Source organism: Pseudoliparis swirei, chromosome 9 (assembly GCF_029220125.1).
Source record: "Pseudoliparis swirei isolate HS2019 ecotype Mariana Trench chromosome 9, NWPU_hadal_v1, whole genome shotgun sequence".
NCBI lineage: Eukaryota > Metazoa > Chordata > Actinopteri > Perciformes > Liparidae > Pseudoliparis > Pseudoliparis swirei.
The window spans coordinates 13,982,102-14,002,484 of record NC_079396.1 but is presented as its reverse complement, the minus strand read 5'-3'; the positions used below and the strand labels follow the sequence as shown (position 1 = coordinate 14,002,484).

Here is a 20,383-nt window from a genome sequence, read left to right as displayed (position 1 = left end):
ATACTTTTAATTTCAATTGTGCACACCTCAATTGTCTTTCCCTCCATGTTGCTTGTAGTACTGATGCACTGTGCGTTCAGTCTCAAAATCCTTTATTTAATCAAATATGTACAAGTCTTTGTGGACCAAAGTCCTGGAATATGAGTGTCTGCCTGGTTCCCAAACCATGTCTGTAATCTCAGATCATCTTCTCTTCTTCTAATTTTACGGTATTAACCAAAGCTTTAGTATCGGCAATTGTACATTTGAATAATTAAAAATAGTTTAGTTTTACTTGTGAGCATGATGTCTGTTTAAAAGAAATTAATATTATATACCCTTTCACTTGTTACTTTTTGTGTTTCAATGTTGGATTTGTGTATTCTATTAGTATTTTTTATTGCAATGTAATGTCTCTCCATCGTATTCTCCTCTTTACACAGTAAGCCCATTCAATTGAGTTTTCCTTAACCACTCCTTAGATAAAGACTGAGTGATTCAGTAGGTCTTGTACATAGAGTTGAGTCACTAAATTAAAAAGCTGTATTAGTCAGAGCGTTCAAGTGTGATATGGTTCATCCTGCAGAGCAGGAGCACTGTTGGGCTAATGAAGTGGACAGTTGTTCACAGTGGGTGTTAGTATCCCACACACTGGTTATCACTGCGAGACAAGCCTTTACACAACCAAGTGATGATGTCATCTAATCACAACATGCACTGCCTGTCCCTGTAGACACAAGTCCAGCTGTCCTCAATAAAGCATTGGTCACACACCTACGCACTCATGGGCTTGTCATGCATGCATTTACTCACACATGCATACAAACGTACACTCAGTCACATTCTTGCAAATGTACACCCAAACACACCCATTACACCACATACTAACACGCCGGCAGTGTGTCCAGAATGTTTGGCATTGCCGCTTGTGAGCTCCCCTCTTTGCAGTGAAAGGCCTGGCCTTTCACAAGCATGTACGTGTTTGCTTGTACACCAGGTTGTGCAAGTATACCTGGGCGCTGATGCCTGAAAGCCCACTTTGTCAGTTGGGGTGTCCAGGTAATTCTGCCAAAGTTGTTGACAAGAGTGGTTAGAAAAGGGAGTGTAGCAAGTTTAGGTAGGAATTTTATCTTTTCTGAAATGTGTGTTGCAAGGCAAAGGACTAGTTGGCCTTGTTTGTGTTAAGAAGTGATAGCAAGGGTGTAACCAGGTGGACTCAATGGAGCTGTGATGGGTGGTGAAGTGGATTCAGGCAATATGGTTCCAAGTTTCGGACACGGTACTCTGATCTGACACATGACTCGTGTTTATTGACTCCTACCAAGAGCAAAGTAAAAACAAATCGGAGCATGCATATATTCTTAAAATGTTTTCGTTTGTGGTCCTAAAAATCTTTTTTATTACTATGAGTGAGAAAATAGTCAAGACTATTATATGTCAGCTTCCACGGCAAGTTTAAATATCAGAATGCTGGCTGACTATTGAGTCGCCTTAGTTTGGGCCAGACTTTTGCTACAGCTGAAGGGAGCAATTGTAATCCTGATACTGTGACCAAGAACCTTCTCTGAATGCAAAAAAGGGAGTGTATAGTCCCTATTCAAGGGATCGGTCCTTGGTACCTTGCTTAAAAACATATGTTGAGAATGCTTAGATGATCCAAACCAGGGTCTTGAGTTTCTTGGTGATCCTTTTGTCAAAACACAACTATAGGGCCAGACTTTTATTTAAAAGGCCCCTTTTAACTAAATGTAGCCTTCTCAGACAACTGGCAGTTATGTTGCTTTCCTGTCTAATGGGTGAAAGTTGAGTCTTTTCATTGATCTGAAGGCCTGCATTTGTCCTTTCTCTGTCATCTTGTGGGTGATGGGGCCTCTGTTGGGGGGCAAGGCCTTAGACCTGCCTCCCTCAGAAGTAACTGATTGATAGGGCAAAGAAAATGGGGTCATAGCAGTACTCTTAAGAGCTTTTCCCTTTTTCTCCCGGTCTCAAAGGGCTCCCCTGACTATTGTCTTGGCCTGATGCTATTGTTTATGCATGCAGTGGACTTTCATTGTCCTTCATGTCTCACTAACTGGAATAAGAATCGGTCGGGATACTTGAGGGCTGCCTGTATTAAGACCACATCTTCATCTTTATTCATGAGTGGGTCTTGACCTAAATGAGTTTATTGGCTGCAGTTCGAGTTGTTTCGCATGACAAGACCTGTTTTATTGCCAGTCTTTGAGTCTTTGCCCATCACTGCATTTAGAGACAGTGTTGTCAAACTCATGTATGTCTTGGCTCATGATGGGCTGCAGAGTGAAGAAAATCGGAGTTTTGATTTTCGTAGGGAAGTTAAACTGTTGTGTGTGTATATTTGTGTTTGAGTATTTGTGTGAAGTGTCTGGGACGGCATGCTGCCACGGTTTCTAATCCCGATGGCTACTTATTTGCTCATTACTGAAGCCACTGCCCTACTTGTGTTTGCATATGGTTATTTTGTCCCCTTTGACTCTGCAGCTCCACAAAATTGCCAATAAATGCACCTTATGCTCACAATTGCAGAGCACACCTTAATACCTGGGTATGCACATATGTTTCTCCTTTTTAGTATGATTTACCTTTCTCAAATGTTCTTGCTGTTCAGTCATGCAGCACATCAGTGTGTGATGGAATGCACTGAATAATCACAAAGTAGTTTCACATTATGAAATTGTCTTTGCGATTGCCTGATTGTGTTTCGCTGAGCATGGCCTTCTGCTAAAGTCAAATGAGATCGGTATTATCAAAGATGTAGTCGATAATAAGTTTGTCCAAATTCTTCAAACTATGATGCTAGAATGCAAACAGATTATGTGAAGGGTATTCATATCCATACAAACAAATAACAAAATGTACAAACCATTCAGTTTTGGCTCGGTAGTAGGAATAAGGCAATTTGATGGAACTGTGTAGAAAAACTGTATGCTCCTGTCAGCTCCAGGTAGAGGGCAGGGGGCATGTGCAGACTGGTTTCCAGACCGTGAGAGCACAAAGGTAGGAATGTCCTGGCAAATTACCCGTCTATAAAGTGTCACGCATTGGAATAACCCGTTTTTATGAAGTTAGAGTGTGACTCAATTTGTGCTCTCAATTACAGCTTGTGGCTGTAGAAATGTGAGTCTGCTTCATTTATTTTATATGGGATTTTTCATAAGGTGAGGGATTAGTTTTTAAGCCAGTTGATGGATAGATGAGCTGATCTTTAAAAGACATTGGTTTTGTTGTATAACTACAGACATGACCCCAACACCACCCGGTCTCTGTTTCACCCTGCCACTCAGCCCCATGAGTGCATTTCAGATGAGAATGTCATCTGATTCATCATATATTTCCATATTGACTGGCCATGAACAGTGTAGCGTCCAGGACCAGATCTGGACTAGTTTCAGATACATTTTCAGAATATACATATCATATTATGCATATCTGCAAGGTGGGAACAACCTCTATGGATTGCATCTGGAACTCGCGCTGTCATTATCGTACATCTTTATATATTTTCATCAGTGAGACAAATGTGAGATGTCAACTGAGCTTTTATTGGCAAACAACCTCATACTCTACCTCCCTGCTTCCCTTTAACCCTTGTGTTGCCTTAGGGTCATTTTGACCCGAATCAATATTACACCCTCCCCCCGCCTTAGGATTAATTTGACCCCATTCAATGTTTAATGTCGGTGTTCTTTCGGTAGTCAACAAACAAACATAAAGTGCCTCACACTTAAATTGGAAAACAATATTAATTCTAATAATTTTCTGGAGGTTTTAATTGCTGGCGTCAAATTGAACCCAAAGGGTAAAATATGTTAGTAAATATAAAGGTAACAGGAGGGTTAAACATTGAATCGGGTCAAAATGACCCAAAGGCGGGGGAGGGTGTAATATTGATTCGGGTCAAAATGACCCTAAGGCAACACAAGGGTTAAAGAACTATTGATGGGTGAAATTGAGGGTTGACATCCATGCAGTACCGGGATCAATGGCTTTGGCTAGCTTGTTTAGGACTGAAGGCCTCCAGTGTGTCACTGTGTGGTTTGTTTGCTTCGTTCATTAACCCCTGACACGCTGCTGTTGCCTGTTTGCTTGGAGCTACAACTTTCTAACTACTCGTTTCCACCTCTGTTTGCCCTGCCTTCCTCTTCTCCCCCTCTTTCTCCTTTCTTCTCCCCCTCTTTGTTCTTTCTCCTTCTCCTTTTTTCTCCCCCTCTTTCTCCTTTCTCCTCCCCCCCTTTCTTGTTGTTGTTGTTCTTCTTCTTCTTTTTCTTCTTCGTCTGAAAGTAGCTACCTTTGTAGTAGCTGGCCGATGAGTGTTACACAATTAACATTTATTATCTCACCATACTATGTCCTACTTTAGAGTTTTAATTTCTAAAGGAATAACTATTTAGAAATACTAATTGTTGATTTTGACCAATTTACTTTAAATCATACGATGCGAGTTGGCTTTGTGATTTAAATACTTTGTAGCATCACAGGTTGATACCATGTGTGTCTATAAGGCCAAAGCATTGCTAGATAGGTACAAAATGAACCCTGGACAGAAAAGCATTTTGGGGGTATTTTGGACTCTAGCTGCCTGTGGTCTCTCACAGTGTGAGGCTCGGTGAATGGTTTCGGTGTGAGCTGCAGTGTTTGCTAAGGGACTCTTCCTTTCAGCGGGGCCACAACAAAAGGCTCATTGTGGCCCAGAGTGCCACAGGCTTTATATAATAAGGGCCCTTCACTGGTCCAATCTCTGCTCTTCACAGCCACACGATCACTAGCTACTGTATGCAGAGTGTGTCCATGACCGTTTACCGTGTTTAGTTGGATGCATTTCTTTTAGTTTCGTTATATTAGTGTGTACACTTGGCAATTGATTAAATGGGGATGTTTCTCAAAAGGTTCATTTACAGTTTGAGTGAATTGGGACATTGTGAGTGAGAGATGTAAATAAACAAAGGTAATTTTGATGGAAGGAGAGCTGATCATTATCAGAATAATATATGTCGCTATGCGCTCAGGTACTGTAAAAAGTCAATTTAATTCTGGCAGAAAAAACTCAATCGGGTCAGTTACCTGGTGGTCGTGGACACATGATATAAATAATGAAATACTTTATCAAATTCGAGTTCAAGAAGTTTAAAGCTAATAGAAGCCGACTGATCTGCTTGCACACTGTTGTCCTATAGCTATCACGATAAGGGGATGTGTGGATGCCCCCCTTTCATTTCCTACCAAAAGGATGTGTCCTTGAGTTCCCTCAGTTGGCGGAAAAAAAAGGCCCTCCAACGTGAGCGCATTCACATCAGCTTGTCTGTCACATACCCGGTCGAATACACATTCATACGCGTGTGTGACTCCCTCTCTCACACACACACACACACACACACACACACACTCCTATTTGATCTCCCAGTGGAGATGTGATAGGATTTGACAGAGAGGTTCTGTGAAGATTGCGCTGGGATTCAGAATAACATTAGAGAGCTGATCTGCACACAAATGTGATCACGGATGAAATTACTTAAACAGGCTTTCATTGTTGTCCATAATTTATTTGCCCTCTAAATTTGATATGCAGGCTGGCAATGCTACCCCCCCCCCTTCCATGTTAGCCTCCAAAGTATTGATGTGTTCTGTGCCTTTTCCTCTGCTTCAGAGCAAGCACCAGGCTGTGCCTCCCATGGGTGCCAGTTTCACTGTGCTGTGACTCATGATGGGCCTCTGTGCTACTGTAGCAATGGCTATGAGGTTTCTGCAGATGGAAAGACATGTAAAGGTGAGTGGGTGTTTTGTCAGATTTATTGGAAGTAAAATGTGAGTAGATTACACATTTGTATCGCACCAATTGCCTCCAAGGTAGGAGACAAATGCATGTTCTAGAGTTTTAGTTGTGCTACCTGGTGCCAAGAACATTTTGCTTTGGAGTACACCGAATGCAGCAAGTTGTGAATAAGTGCTGTAAAATTTCTATATATTTAGTTTCTGTCTATTGATGTATTGTTGTTTTCCCGTAGATTTCAATGAGTGCAATGTGTACGGGATGTGCAGTCAGACGTGCACAAACACTGAGGGCTCCTACATCTGCACCTGTGTGGAGGGCTACCTGCTGCAACCTGACAACCGCTCCTGCAAAGCCAAAAATGGTAAGAAGGATACAGTTACCCCCCCCCCCCCCATACAAATTACAAATAAAGTTTATTGACCTTTGACTTCCTTTCATCTCCTCCTCGTATTCTCCATCTTCCCCCTTTTGTCCTCTTTCTCGGCTTGTCCTGCCTGTTCACTCCCCTACCCCAATCACCCTCCCCAGAGCCAGTGGATCGTCTGCCTATGCTGTTGATTGCTAACCTCCATGACATCCGCTGCACCTCCCTGAGCGGCTCTACGTCCCGGCTGCCCAACATCGCCACTAAGCAAACTATGGCGATGGACTTCATCTATGCTGAGGAGACTGTCTGCTGGATCGATGTGGGTGACACCCCCGCTGCTACCCAGCTGAAGTGTGCCAGTATCCCTGACCTCAAGAGTGTCACTAACATTCGCACCATCAACATCTCCCTCAGCCTCCACCGTGAGTAGAAGTAATGAAAATGACTAACACAAAGCTTTCGTTTCTACAACCTGTCAGAAACCGTTTTCTGCTGACAGAGAAAAATGCTCTCCGGTACTTGGGCATGGCGGGTTAGCTGTAAACAACCAGTGAAGGAGAAATGCATTCTATGCACAAGAGCACTCAAGCAACGCTCCGATAATCACTTTGAGTTCTTAGCTCACCCCGTGGGAAATTTTCGTACTTTGCCTCAGGAATCAAATGTTCAACTTTAGATCTGCTAGCTCAGACAAATGTAAAACGTGAAGGAATACAGCCTTGTCTCCAAAAGCCACTCAAACACGCATTAAAGTGCCAGGTAGAAATGCTGAGTCCAGCTTTATTTTTCAAAAGGTTTGTCTTTGAAGAACAGGGGCACTAAATCATCCTGTCGAGGCCATATAGTATGGAGCTTATTTCTAGTGATATGATGCATATAATGCTCGCAGCATGCCTTTAGGCATTGATGAGCATATTTCTTGACACGCAAACCATAACCTACTGTGTAGCCTTGGTTTATAATAATAATAACATTCAATTTATGTACTGACTGTGTATGGCTATTCCAAAGTGTGGAATGTCTTCTTGTTTAATGCATTTGAATATTGTTGGTTGTATCCCAAAGTGGGTCATTGGTTTTTGGTACTATGACATTTAGCATTTGATTTTCCTATAGAAGTAATTTCTGCCTTCACAAGTTGTCCCAATTACTGTACATTTTGTCCTGGAAGATGTTGAAGATAGCACATGTTGTTGTGTGTGTGTGTGTGTAGGGGGACAGTTCTTCTCAAAGCCATAGGCATCGTCATTATTCCCGGACTTTGATCTCTTGGGCATTACCCAGACACAGACATGTAGTATGTGAACAATTCCCTCTGACAGGCTTGCTCATATCATGCTGACATGATTTCCCTCTGATTACTAGCCTGACAAGGTTTGTTTTTATTTGCCTGGCTGGCAGAGCCGCTGCTCTGTAGGAATGGGGGCAGAAATGTAGACAAAACATAAAAGTTAGGGTGTGGGTCTGTGCGTTTGTGCATATGTTTGTGTGTGTGGGAAGTGTTCCCTTGAGAATTGGCCTCAGGCATCCAACGGCAGGCTGGAAGAAAACAAGTGGAGAAAGGCGGGTGTCTATATCCAAACCTGTGGCATGATCAGAAGGGCCTTGGCTCATATCCTCTTCAAATGAAGCTTGTGCAACTGCTGTCCCTGTTGACAGCTGGGGCAGAGCCGAGGCTCAGTGAACCCCAGCATCCTCCGATGGACTGGTTCCAGTTGATCCACTGCACTATTATGAGTTACCCACAACTCGCCCTCATTGTGGTACCTCCTTTTTAAAAATCTACTGCTCTGTTAAGTGGTCTGAGAAGGTGAATGGGTGAGAGTTGTACATGGACCCCAGGAGAAAGATTGAAGCAAAAAAAACAAGGGAATAATGAAATGAGAGGGAGAAAGAAGGTAGCGATTTGCTGTACCTTGGGTGTGTGTGTGTGTATTCGAGTGGTCATGCAGATGGTATTTACATTCCTCTATTGGGTTATTTCAGCCTGAACAGCCCCGACACTCTAGTCTGTCCAGTCAGGTCAATATATTCAAAGCTGTCGTTCAGAGGCACACACACATACACACACACACACGCGTGCAAACACGCACACGCACACACACACACACACACACACACACACAGATTCATCGACCAGAATATCTTTGACTCGCGAGCCCATTACTTGGTGATGTATTGCCTTTTGTGATTTGAGATGTTGGCTGCTGCTGTGCACGTACTCTATCTAATAAGCAAGTGCTCATTATTAGTTGTATTGTGCTGCACTAACCTTTCTTCATTAAAACTAGCATTTGAGTTTAATATGTCATTTGGGACTCAGAGTGCAGTTTGAAATAAGACAATCATGAGTGAGTTTCTATTAAATTTAGGAAATAGCTCTGCAGTGCACACAATGAGAAAGCCGAAGTGAACTTTGTCTTACTGGGGGAAATGAGTGACAGACCTGTGTTGACCAAATGTATTGACTCATAATCTAGCTAAACTTTAATTTGGAAGTGTTACTTTTTAAAGCACAAATAGAGATAGAGCAAGACCTGCAGCCTTGTAGCTTAGTTTGAAAAATAAAACGTAAAAACGTAAGTTATTTTCCACAAAAATTCTCTGTGTGTGTGTGTGTCGGGGGGGGGCGGGGGCATTAAAGGATGAATCAAGCATGACCTTTTATTATTAAAGAGTATATTAATCATGTTTTATTTTCTGTAACTAAGCAACCAATCTACTTCCTGTTAACCATGCATGCCCAGTGTTTGTGACTGGTCATGTGAGATTTGTGTTCCGGCGTGCTAGAATGGATGTAAATAATGTCTAAAACATTGCTGAAATGCTCGTGAGGACGGATATAATTAGTATCGGTGTGGATGGAGCCGTCGACATATTATCTGTGGATCTGACTTGTGCTGTGATGTTCTACAGTCAGGGTTTCCCAGGAAAAATCTGCAGTAAACCTCCCAGATCTTGTGCCTCTTGTCTCCTTTTTTTCTCCGTTTGGTTTTATTTCATGAAATTGTATTAAGATGTTAGTCTTAACTTCAGGTTCGGTGTCCCACCTTAACTATCACACACTCTGGTCTGAGTCCAGTCATGTCTGTTGGTCGATTTTGACTGTCCTCCGTCACTCGGGGAGCAACAAACCAACAGGCACTCTTTGCACTTTGGCTGACCCCCCCCCCCCCCCCATTTTTATGTTGCATCAGTCTGGGTTTACAGCTGAGATAAGATAGCAAAATCCCCTCTGTTCATTTTGTGGAGTCGAAGTAATTTGTGACATGGAATGTATGGTTTCTCTTATGGTATTTTGCTGTAAATGTTAGCTACGCTTCACCTGTGTGTCCTTCATGATGGAACCATTTGCCTTTCCTTTTCTTGAATTGGAACTTTTAACTTTCAAAACAAATTCTGATCATATAAATGAAGCCAATGTGAACTCTTTGTGAGCTCTATTCAGTGTTTTATAATGAGCAGGGCTCAGGTGCACTCCTAAATGTATTGTGGGGGTGTGGGGTGGAGGGGGGGGGGCGGTTGGATGGGTGGGTATGGATTAAATTGGGGAGGGTTTCGGGGGGAGGTTGCAGGGTTCACACAGAGTGATTTATAGCCTCTGGGAGCCTGAGAGAGAGGGTAGATAAGTAGACGAGGGTTCCAGATGTGGCCTGTTCTGTTTACATGTGTGAGTCTGACTGGGAAGATAAAAGGGGAGCCGAGCCCACCGGTTCCATCCTCTCACCCCTCCGAGCGGATCTCCACAGCAGGGACCAGCTCTGGAAGCCTTCTCCTCATGTCCTTCTGCCTATCGACCTCCTTCCTCCTTCTTTCTATCTTTTGTTCTTAGGGGGTTTTCACTGGAATAAGTTAGTCTACTCTACATGGTATTCGTGAACTTGTGTCAAAATCTGATTATGAACGTATAGTATTATGGTGAAAATCCCTGTTAGCGCGGGGTATTACCAGAGGACCTCATGTGATTTAGAAAGTATCCCCACACGTTTCAGGATAAGCAAAGTGTATTTTTGCTCAGATTTAATCTTAAGGATCTGCTTGTATAGAAAATATTATATTATATTTATATATAAGATTATTACATTATTTCATTATTACCAAAGCAGCCTCCATGATTCTCGACAGGGTTAGAGGCAGAGAATACAAAAAACCTTGCAGAAAAGAAATGCAATCCAAAATCACAGATGCCGATTTGCACAGTGCTAATATGATCACATGACCTCTGTTTGTTGAAGTATGGTTGGTAATTTGCAGTGGAAGTTGTACCAAACAAAATACAAACATGGCAGATTCGTATAGGATCACAGAGAACCTCCACCATTATTACACATTTCTAGAGAGCCCCTCTATTGAGGGTCATTTAGTTTACACAAAGGCTTCCCATTTACTGAGTTATTCTCTCAGCTGTTATCTGCATAACTAAAGGAATGTTTTCTTGTCCTTGTTTTTGTCATGGTTGGAATTTGGTGACTTTAGCCCTGTCATCAGGTCTTCCTTTCAAATCAATAACTTCGATAACTTCTCTTATTCACCAGTAGGAGATGGGGATTTGCTAATGCCATAACAGCTAAACACAAACTGAGGGCGGTCAACTGTGTCAAAAGGTTTTTTGCAAAGATGAATGGGATACTCTTGGAACAGGGGGTTTTGTGGAAGCAGCATGTTGACGATTACCCCCTGCTCTGCCCAAGTAAATATAGGATTACTTGCACTAAAAAAATAACACATTTTGTGGTGCTATTTCTGAGTGTAGGTGCCGATGTGTGACTAGTTTGAAGAACTAAATAGGCTGTGGCCCTGTATGTAAATACCTTTCCTGTTTGGGCACAAAGCATGTTTGTTGTTGCCAGTAGGACCCCCTTGGTTTGTGAAACATTTCCTCAGAGTAGTGTGTGTGTGTGCTGGTAGTTGTTAAGGGCAGGAAGTGAAATGGGGTTGTGAGGGCAGGGTGATTGAAAGAGGAGAAAAGGGTGTGTTCATTCAGTTTCCCATCAAACTTGCCACTTAACTAAAATCTGAATGAGTAAGGATGTCAACAGACTGGCTGGCCCACTACTTGTAGGCTGTTACACAACAAGTGGTCACTGTGTTGCACAACTGGCTCCTCTACTCTGTATATGTCTAACCAATGCCTTGTGCAGCCAGGCCTCCAGCTGGATTTCTTTAAAGGAGTGTGGTTTTAGAGGTGATGCCAATGGAGTATCACTATCCTGCTCAACTCCATGAATAACTTTCCCCCTGTTCTCAGAATCTTGATTCTGTTGTATGAAACATCTTGGACTGTTTTGCTCCCACCCTCTGTTCTTTTGACCATGATTTTTTATTATTTTGTATTACCTCTCTATTAGATGTGAGATGGCCACAATCTTTACAGGTTTTAAATAAATTATTTCCAGCGTGTGGGTGCAACAGAACCATGTATGTTTTATTTGTTTGATGTACTTCATATCTTTCTGTCTCTCCTGACTACTGCCACAAACCCATCCTTCCGGTTTCCTATTTTCTCCTCCACTCACCAGGCATACTGTAAGTCCCAAGATGCCTTTTGAAGCTCTGTGTGTGTGGTGGGGGGGGGGTGGAGGTTATACATTGGGCACAGATGTGTGTCTGCTGTGTTGTAGAGCTTGCATTGTCTTTGAGCAACATGGTTGTCATTGTCCAGTGCTGATTCTTCCTTTTATGAATTGTCAAAGCTCTGGGACGGGCTGACTGTGGGCTCACTGTCAATGGTGTTGGACCCCATTTGTGTACCCCAACATCAAAGTTGTTGCTTGAAATAACTTGAGACACATGTGGTCACTTTGATATTACATGTGTGAGTAGTGAGCCTATGTGTGTGTGTGTGTATACAGTGTTTTGCTTAGAAAGAGTGTGGTGGCAGCTGTTAAAACACAAGGTTGTATGTATCTTCAAGCCCCCATCCCACACCCCACCCCTCCTAGAGCTGGAGCTCCCTGTGGTCTGGGATTTCTGCACCCAGTCCCATACAGGACAGAGGATCTCAGAGTGAGAAATGTTTCCAGTGCTTACTTAACACTTCAGCACTTCAACCCTCCCCAATGCTGGGGGGCAGCTGTCTGCAAAGCTTCCTCTTTCTAGGTTGGCTTGCCATGGAGTTACAAAATGTCAAGTTCCTTTTGTAAGGGGTGTTGCAACAGTATTTTGGGTCACTTTGACCCGTCCTCTGTTTGATGTCTAAATTGACAGACCTGTGTCGTGTTTCTTCGCTGCCATGCCAGAGGTAACATACGTTATTCTCACTTTATTTTTCGCCTAAATTGGTCACACATTGAATGTTGCTTGTGACATCTTACACTTATTTTGCCACCAAAATGATATGCATCTATATGCAGGTTTTATTTATATGTGGGAAAATCCTCCAATAACAGCAGGTAGATCCTTTCCCATTGCCAGTCGGGTGTTTGCCTTTCTTTTGGCTTCCGGTCAAAATCCGTAGAAAGCATCAGGCAGGCCAGTAAAAATATTACGATGGTTATTTATTCAGTCTTTCTTCATGCGCCGTTTGGACAGAGACGGACATCATTTGTTGCTGAGATGACAAAGACAGTGCCAGAAGTTAATCTAACCTTTCCACTCGGCAGTAATCAGAAGTATATCGCCTCAGGCTCCGATTGGCAGTTATGGAAAAAAACGACTGCCGAGCATTTGTCCCGGAAATGAATGTCATGTTTGGTTGTTCTTTTTCGCAAGGCTTGTATAATAAACCTGCCTGTCTTTGCCCGTTGAAATTGATCTTGCCGTTGGGGGTCTGTGTTTGACCATTCTGCAAGTTTGTATCCTCATTCCTCCAGCATGGTTGTTAGTTTACGAGGCTCCTCTGCAGGCCTAGGAAAACCGCTTTGACTGGCTTTCTCCTCATAGTCAGTCTTCTTTAATATTTAAAGCAACTGAACCATGCATATGTTTTAATTTTATACAGTATATCCTCAGATTCACCCAAAAGTCCTGAGTTTCTCTCTCCTTATAGGGGTTCTGTGTTATTGCTCAAGTCCACTGAAAGGAGTACGGCTTAGAAAGTGCAGGCCTTCACCTTTCACTCTTTATCTGTCACTTGTTGTGCTTCTTTTCCTTCTCCCATGCCCTGCTTGTCTCACTCGAGACAAGTGCAGTGCTGGTAATGGACAAACTCTTGGACCCAGCACTGCAGGAAGATGACAGAGGCAAATTAATTCTGTGGTTTTATATTTTGTTTTGGAGAGGGTCATGGCATTATAAAGTGAGAGGTTGGGAAATGAGGCTGGTAGATGACTAATAACTACATGACTGTACTCTCATGAGGCTCTGCTTATGTAATGTCTCCTCTTCTCTTTGCTGCATTCCTCCAGATGTGGAACAGATGGCTATCGACTGGCTGACCGGAAACTTCTACTTTGTCGATGACGTGGACGACCGGGTGTTTGTCTGCAACAAGAATGGCCAGACGTGTGTGACCCTTCTGGACCAAGAGCTGTACAACCCTAAAGGCATCGCCTTGGACCCGGCTATGGGGTCTGTTCTTCCCGCCACTCTTCTTGACTCAACAATACCCTCAGTACCGTTTTAGCAACACTAAAAATCATGTCTTATGATCAGTCGCCTTGCTGACCAGGCAGTCACAAATCAAAGCACTTCCTCCAGATGGAAACATTTGCATGTTCGCTGTTTCTTTTTCCTGATACTGACAAAGTTCCCTTTTCTTACGTATCACTTCCCCATTTGTATTTCAATTATAGTGACTAGTATAGCTTGCTCAGTTGTGGTCAATGATGTAATGTTAGGCCAAATTGATACATTAAGTCAAAGAGCACTCATCCAAAGTAATTACCTTCCTCTAAGTAAAAATATGTGCTTTTCCGATCATCTTACCATGCTCCTCCTCTTCTGCTGCAGCAAAGTCTTCTTCACGGACTACGGGTCTACGCCGAGGGTGGAGCGCTGTGACATGGATGGCCAGAACCGCACTAAGCTGGTGGACAGCAAAATCGTCTTCCCCCATGGTATCACACTGGACCTGGTCAACCGCTTGGTGTACTGGGCTGACGCCTACCTGGACTACATCGAAGTGGTCGACTACGAGGGCAAAAACCGACAAACCATTATCCAGGGCCTGCTGGTGAGGTTTGAAGAATAGTTGGACTGCTGTGCACGCACAAAATACTCCACCCAAACATACATAGAGATGCACTTAAGAAAATTGATTTTGGATTGTTCAGCCATCGTGAATCCAGCTGCAATAACCCAGAGTCCCGACTTACTTTTCAGACTTCCCTTCAGTGAAACAAAACATCTGTTTTCTAAATCTGTAACATCATTGATTTAATATCATCCTCATTTAGAGGCAGTACTGGTTTCCAGTTGTGTCCAGTGTGTCAAGGGAAAGAGAACCCTCCTCTCCTGGGAATAGTACCTTTTTTATTACCTTGATTGATATTACTTAAAGAGTATGTGTTTTTCCTGGCTAGTGCCTCTCTAAACGGATTAGTCTGGCCCTTGCAACGCTTGGCTCAAACTTTAAGTAGAGTAATGATCGTAATTAAATCAGGACTGCAGCGATGCTGTGTGTGGGGGAGGTGTAATATGATCCTGACAACTTACATCTTTCTGACAGCTGCACAGAATGGACCCTTAAGAAGTCAAACGTATCTCTGTTTAACAGCCAAAGGGAAATGGAGCATTTGTGCGACCTTGTGCCAAGTTTACACAAACTCTTTTTCTTTGTCGCTGTCTGTCTCTTCCTGAGTCTTTGTCTGTTGTCTGTCAAAGATTTCTTCACAATTTTGGAACCTGTCAAAATGTGTTTTGATACTGATGAATAATGTTAAGTTTAATTATGCAGAAGTTACAGCATTCAAGATGGAAATGAGTACACAATGTCACAAAAGCAATCAGCCATCCACCATGAGCTGTTTTACCAGGAACATCATTTTCAGCTCAAGACAACTTTTTGATTTTGCTTTATTGCCTCCCTGCATTTCAGATTGAGCACCTATACGGGCTGACTGTATTTGAGAACTACCTGTATGCCACCAACTCAGACGAAGGCAACCTCAACCCCAAGACCAGTGTGATCCGAGTGAACCGCTTCAACAGCTCCGACTTCCAGGTGGTGACGCGAGTAGACAGGGGAGCTGCACTGCACGTGTACCACCAGAGGCGCCAACCTCAAGGTACTCATTCAAGAAGGCTTGATCCAACTGATCCATGTCCATTGATATCAGTTACCATTGCATGACTATTGGTTTTGTGCCCTTCTCTCCTGGCTTAGTGCGCAGCCATGCATGTACCCTGGATCAGTTTGGGAAAGCTGGCGGTTGCTCTGACATATGTCTGCTGAGCAACAGCCACAAAACCCGTACATGTCGTTGTCGCTCTGGATTCAGCCTCGGCAGCGATGGAAAGTCCTGCAAGAGTGAGTATCCAGACTGAGGGGAACACCTTCCCATTTGTTTGAGCATTGATGAATGATGACGGCAGTGAAGTAATAGTGGTTACATAATGACTGGCAGAAGTCATGACTGTTATTCATTGAGAATATGTATTTCTTCTTCCGCTGCAGAACCTGACCATGAGTTGTTCTTGGTGTACGGTAAGGGTCGTCCTGGAATCATCAGGGGCATGGACATGAATGCTAAGGTGCCTGATGAATACATGATTCCCATTGAGAACCTAATGAATCCACGAGCTCTGGATTTCCACGCTGCCGGTGAATTCATCTACTTTGCTGATGCCACCAACTACATTATTGGCCGACAGAAAATTGACGGCACAGAGAGAGACACCATTCTTAAGGAAGGTAAGAATACAATGATAGCTTTGCACAGGATTGTGGGAAATATTTTTACTCTGTCAAAGTCCAGGAACTTAGGGAGGACAATAATTCCATCTGGTTATTCCATATGATTTTCACTTCATTCTCTTCATATTCATCTTGAATTGGCCAGTTGATGATTTCTTTTTCACACCGACTTCTTCTGCTTATCTCAGGAATTCACACGGTGGAGGGGATAGCAGTCGACTGGATGGGAGGAAATCTCTACTGGACAGATGATGGGCCTAAAAAGACTATTTGCGTCGCCAGGCTGGAGAAGGCTTCTCAGACCCGCAAGACTCTCATTGAGGGCAAGATGAGCCACCCTCGTGCAATTGTGGTGGACCCCCAGAATGGGTGAGACACTGGAGGAAAAGTGTTTGTTTTTTTAAAGTTATTTATCCAGTTGTAATGTTTAAGTGAAGCAGCATTCAACATTATTGTTAGTATAAGCACTTCTAGTCTTAGAGAGTGGTCTTAAGATCTGCTCTGTCGATGTGTGTGGGAGCTGATGATCATTCAAGACATTTTTAGATACGCCCTTTTTTTTGTTTATCCGTGGAATGATCTTTTAAAGGATTTAAAAAGAAAAACTAGTGTAAAACATTTTGACGGCTGCAGCTGTCACGGACATGTCTTATCTCGCACGGCTTTTGAACGTGACGATACTTCTTCTCGGCTCCTAGATGGATGTACTGGACTGACTGGGAGGAGGACCCCACTGAGAGCAACAGAGGGAAGATTAAGAAAGCTTGGATGGATGGTTCCCATCACCAAGTGTTCCTGACCAGCAAGACGGTGCTGTGGCCTAATGGCTTGAGTCTGGACATTCCCCAGGGCATCTTGTACTGGGTAGATGCGTACTACGACCGCATTGAGTTGATTTACCTCAACACCACTGAGCGAAAGGTTGGTATTGCTGGGGGAATATATTTAGACTGGGATATTTGTGTATTTACAGACAATAAAAGAGAGAAAAAACTTCACCGGGATATTCTGAACAAAATGTTTATCAGTTTGTTGGAACGCAGTTAATATTTCATCAACCCCTATCTCGTTCCTGATTTATTTACAGGTGGTGTATGAAGGACAGGAGCTCAACCACGCCTTCGGCTTATGTCATTACAAACAATTTCTTTTTTGGAATGAGTATCGTGGCGGCAGTATTTATAAACTGGACCAGGTCACTAAAACAGTCACCCTACTTCGCAACGAGAGGCCACCCATCTTTGAGATCAGAGTGTATGACGCACACCAGCAGCAAGGTATGTCTCTCCTACTCATTCATTCTCACTTCACGAGTTGATAATAAGTAGATAAAATGATAATAGTCTTATTTTCTGCCTTTCTTGTAGGCTCCAATGCGTGTCGAGTTAACAACGGTGGCTGTAGCAGTCTGTGCCTTGCTATTCCTGACGGCAGGTCCTGTGGCTGTGCTAACGATCAAATCCTCGATGTCGATAATGTCACCTGCAAAGGTACTTAGCAGTCCAACCAGGAAAACGGTTTCACCAAAGATCAATGTGGAAGGATCAGGACAATGTATCACTCAGCAGGAGTTTAGGCTGTTAAAGAATCAAGGCTATACTTTCATTTGCAACGACACTTTGCACGATCTTTGCCAAATCTAAAAAGAAAAAATATCTCCACTGATATTTTTGCAAGTTTGAGAAGCTGATGTAAGCTGACCTGTGATCCAGAAGTCTTTGTTTGGTTTGGTTCTTGGTCCTTTTCCCAATGGCTAATCTGTCTTTCCTCCTACCCCTGATGTCATCTCCAGCCAACCCCTCCTACGTGCCCCCGCCGCAGTGCCAGCCAGGGGAGTTTGCCTGCAAGAACAACCGCTGCATCCAAGAGCGCTGGAAGTGTGACGGGGACAACGATTGTCTGGACAACAGTGATGAGACCTCTGACCTCTGCCGTAAGTGTGCCATGTCATCGTCACATGGATGAACAAAATATTCGTTTATGAGTCTTAGCTAACGTGATACAACAGCGCAAACTACACTTTCCAAGATTGTCTTTTTCCGTGAAGCGAAACGTGATTTAAATTTCACTCACAAGCTTCCTCGTCATCGGGCCATAGTGAGAACCAGAGACTCATATATATTCTAAAGAAGAATTCATTTAAAGGGTGAGCATTATTTAGCAGGCTCTATAGTACATTAAACCGAAAGCTATTTTAAACCAGAAAGCTTGGTGTTCAAGAAATGGAAATTAAAGTTTTGAAAATCAATACGTGTTATTTATCTATTTACCGTTTTTATATCACAAAAACCTTGGCGAGTGGCTGGGGAGCGCGTTATCCACAGGGACGACACCAGTGCCTTTCAAAAAGGTCCAGATATGTTTAGCTAGAAGTTCTCTGAGAAGCTGCACAAGGAAGTCGGAGAGCTCAGAATAAAGGTTTTCATCATTTATACCTTTTTTATTTGTCTTCCACCAGACCAGCACACCTGTCCAGCTGACCGATTCAAATGCCAGAACAATCGCTGTATCCCCCTGCGATGGCTGTGCGATGGAGACAATGACTGCGGCAATGACGAAGATGAATCCAACACCACCTGCTCTGGTATATACAAACCTGAAGGTCTTCGTAGTTTAGAGAGCATGAACGTTTTTCAGCATCTTTTGGTTTGTAAAACACGAGATTTGATGAAAATGTATTTGATCTGCAACTAGGGCTATTGCTGTGAGATGATTCGTTTTTCAAAGACAGTTATCAATAGTTGGTTAAAATGGTGAGAAGAGAGAACATTGGGCAAACAAACAAGTTGCAACTAACGCATAAAGCAGGAACGATGTATTTGTGCGGTGGTCTATTGGTTATATAGGACTATTTATCTGCAGCATCGACCATAATGGGCTAGAAAACAGCGATATACTTCGGCTAACTGGTTACTTTTTTAAAAAGCTGTCTCCGTGGTCGTAGATTGCAAATGAACTTTAACTTAATTAAGAGAAAGTGAGTGTTTAAACTACTTATTAAATTATTTAAAGTTTGAAGCAACGAAATATTGGAAATTGGGTTATTTAAATGTAATGATGACTCATTGCAAGCTTAAATTTGCTTTTTACATCCATGACCTGTTTTACTCCTTATTCCACTTCCAGCTCGCACATGCCCACCGAACCAGTACCCTTGTGCCAGTGGGCGCTGCATCCCCATCTCCTGGACATGTGACCTGGATGATGACTGTGGAGACCGCTCGGATGAACCCGACTCTTGTGGTGAGTCTTAAATTGCACCGTTATATTGCTGCTTTTAGCACGTGTTTTCCTCTGAGATGACAGATATTATGTTTTTGACATATTCTCTCGTGACCTCTCTTCAGCCTATCCAACCTGCTTCCCTCTGACTCAGTTCACGTGCGCCAATGGCCGCTGCATCAACATCAACTGGCGATGTGACAACGGTAATCTTCTTCTTAGACCTTCCTCACTTTCCGGGAAGCTGCATAACCAACCCAATAACTGAAAATGTAACTTTCTGTGTGCTGATGTACAGACAATGACTGTGGAGATAACAGTGATGAAGCAGGCTGCAGCCATTCCTGCTCCAGTGTGCAGTTTAAATGTAACAGTGGCCGTTGCATCCCAGAATATTGGACCTGTGATGGCGACAATGACTGTGGAGACTACAGTGATGAAACTCATGCCAACTGTACCAACCAGGGTAAGGAGACATTACTATGTACCAAACTGAAATAGATCTCCTCTACTTTTTATGGCATTGTTTATACTTTTTCCAGCTGTATCTAGCTCTCATCCCATCATGTATTGTAGTTCACTGTGTTTACATGTTGCCATTTACGGTTGTAAAGAGGTTGTCACAATGAAGATGGGATGGTCCTCCTCCCCGTTTCATTTCCTCTGCTCTGCATGCCGCTGCCTGCCCTCAGGCTTCTCCTCATAATTTACAGCAAATCCTCTCTGATGCTCCGTTCAGGAAGTGATTATGTTTTGTGGTTAGATAACCATTAAACTATTTCATGGTCTTGTGCAAATGGCACAGATGTTCTGACTGCTGCAGTGATATGGATTTACATGTTTGGAGTTTAAAATATCCGGGAGCCACGCTGGGCTTATTTGGAACATTGAGTTTTTCTTGTTAAACACTCTTGTAACAACCACTGAGGCAGCGTCATAGTACAGCATCACCCTTATTCTGCAGGCTGCCTAGAAACATACGCTCCTGTTCACTGTTTACGTCCCAGCATGCAATAACGGGTCCCAGCGTGACCTGTTGGTCTAATGAGCAATCTGTGCTGTGTGTTTGTGTCTGTGGGATCTCTTGGCCTTCCGTCTGGAAGTCATTAGCTGAAATATAAAAGCAATGCTATCGCGTTCCCCTCCTTTATATTGTAGTTCTGAGCTGAAAGGTCCACAGTCCATTCCCTTCTTTACCAGTGCCAGGAGCTGACCTTTGCCTTGAGGGGAT

The 20,383-nt window shown here is 43.1% G+C and overlaps 1 protein-coding gene across 1 annotated transcript in view; it reads left to right on the top strand.

Moving 5' to 3' along the window:
- lrp1ab (low density lipoprotein receptor-related protein 1Ab) overlaps window positions 1-20,383 on the top strand; it is an 80,426-nt gene that overhangs the window by 23,425 nt on the left and 36,618 nt on the right. Inside the window, exons 4-20 of the mRNA XM_056423776.1 lie at window positions 5,642-5,761; window positions 6,000-6,128; window positions 6,296-6,556; window positions 13,481-13,643; window positions 14,025-14,247; window positions 15,112-15,301; window positions 15,400-15,543; window positions 15,691-15,927; window positions 16,119-16,299; window positions 16,629-16,851; window positions 17,018-17,207; window positions 17,298-17,420; window positions 17,723-17,863; window positions 18,389-18,514; window positions 19,057-19,173; window positions 19,278-19,358; window positions 19,451-19,618. Coding sequence (XP_056279751.1) covers window positions 5,642-5,761; window positions 6,000-6,128; window positions 6,296-6,556; window positions 13,481-13,643; window positions 14,025-14,247; window positions 15,112-15,301; window positions 15,400-15,543; window positions 15,691-15,927; window positions 16,119-16,299; window positions 16,629-16,851; window positions 17,018-17,207; window positions 17,298-17,420; window positions 17,723-17,863; window positions 18,389-18,514; window positions 19,057-19,173; window positions 19,278-19,358; window positions 19,451-19,618 — 2,817 coding nt within the window. The remainder of the gene's footprint in view (window positions 1-5,641; window positions 5,762-5,999; window positions 6,129-6,295; window positions 6,557-13,480; window positions 13,644-14,024; window positions 14,248-15,111; window positions 15,302-15,399; window positions 15,544-15,690; window positions 15,928-16,118; window positions 16,300-16,628; window positions 16,852-17,017; window positions 17,208-17,297; window positions 17,421-17,722; window positions 17,864-18,388; window positions 18,515-19,056; window positions 19,174-19,277; window positions 19,359-19,450; window positions 19,619-20,383) is intronic.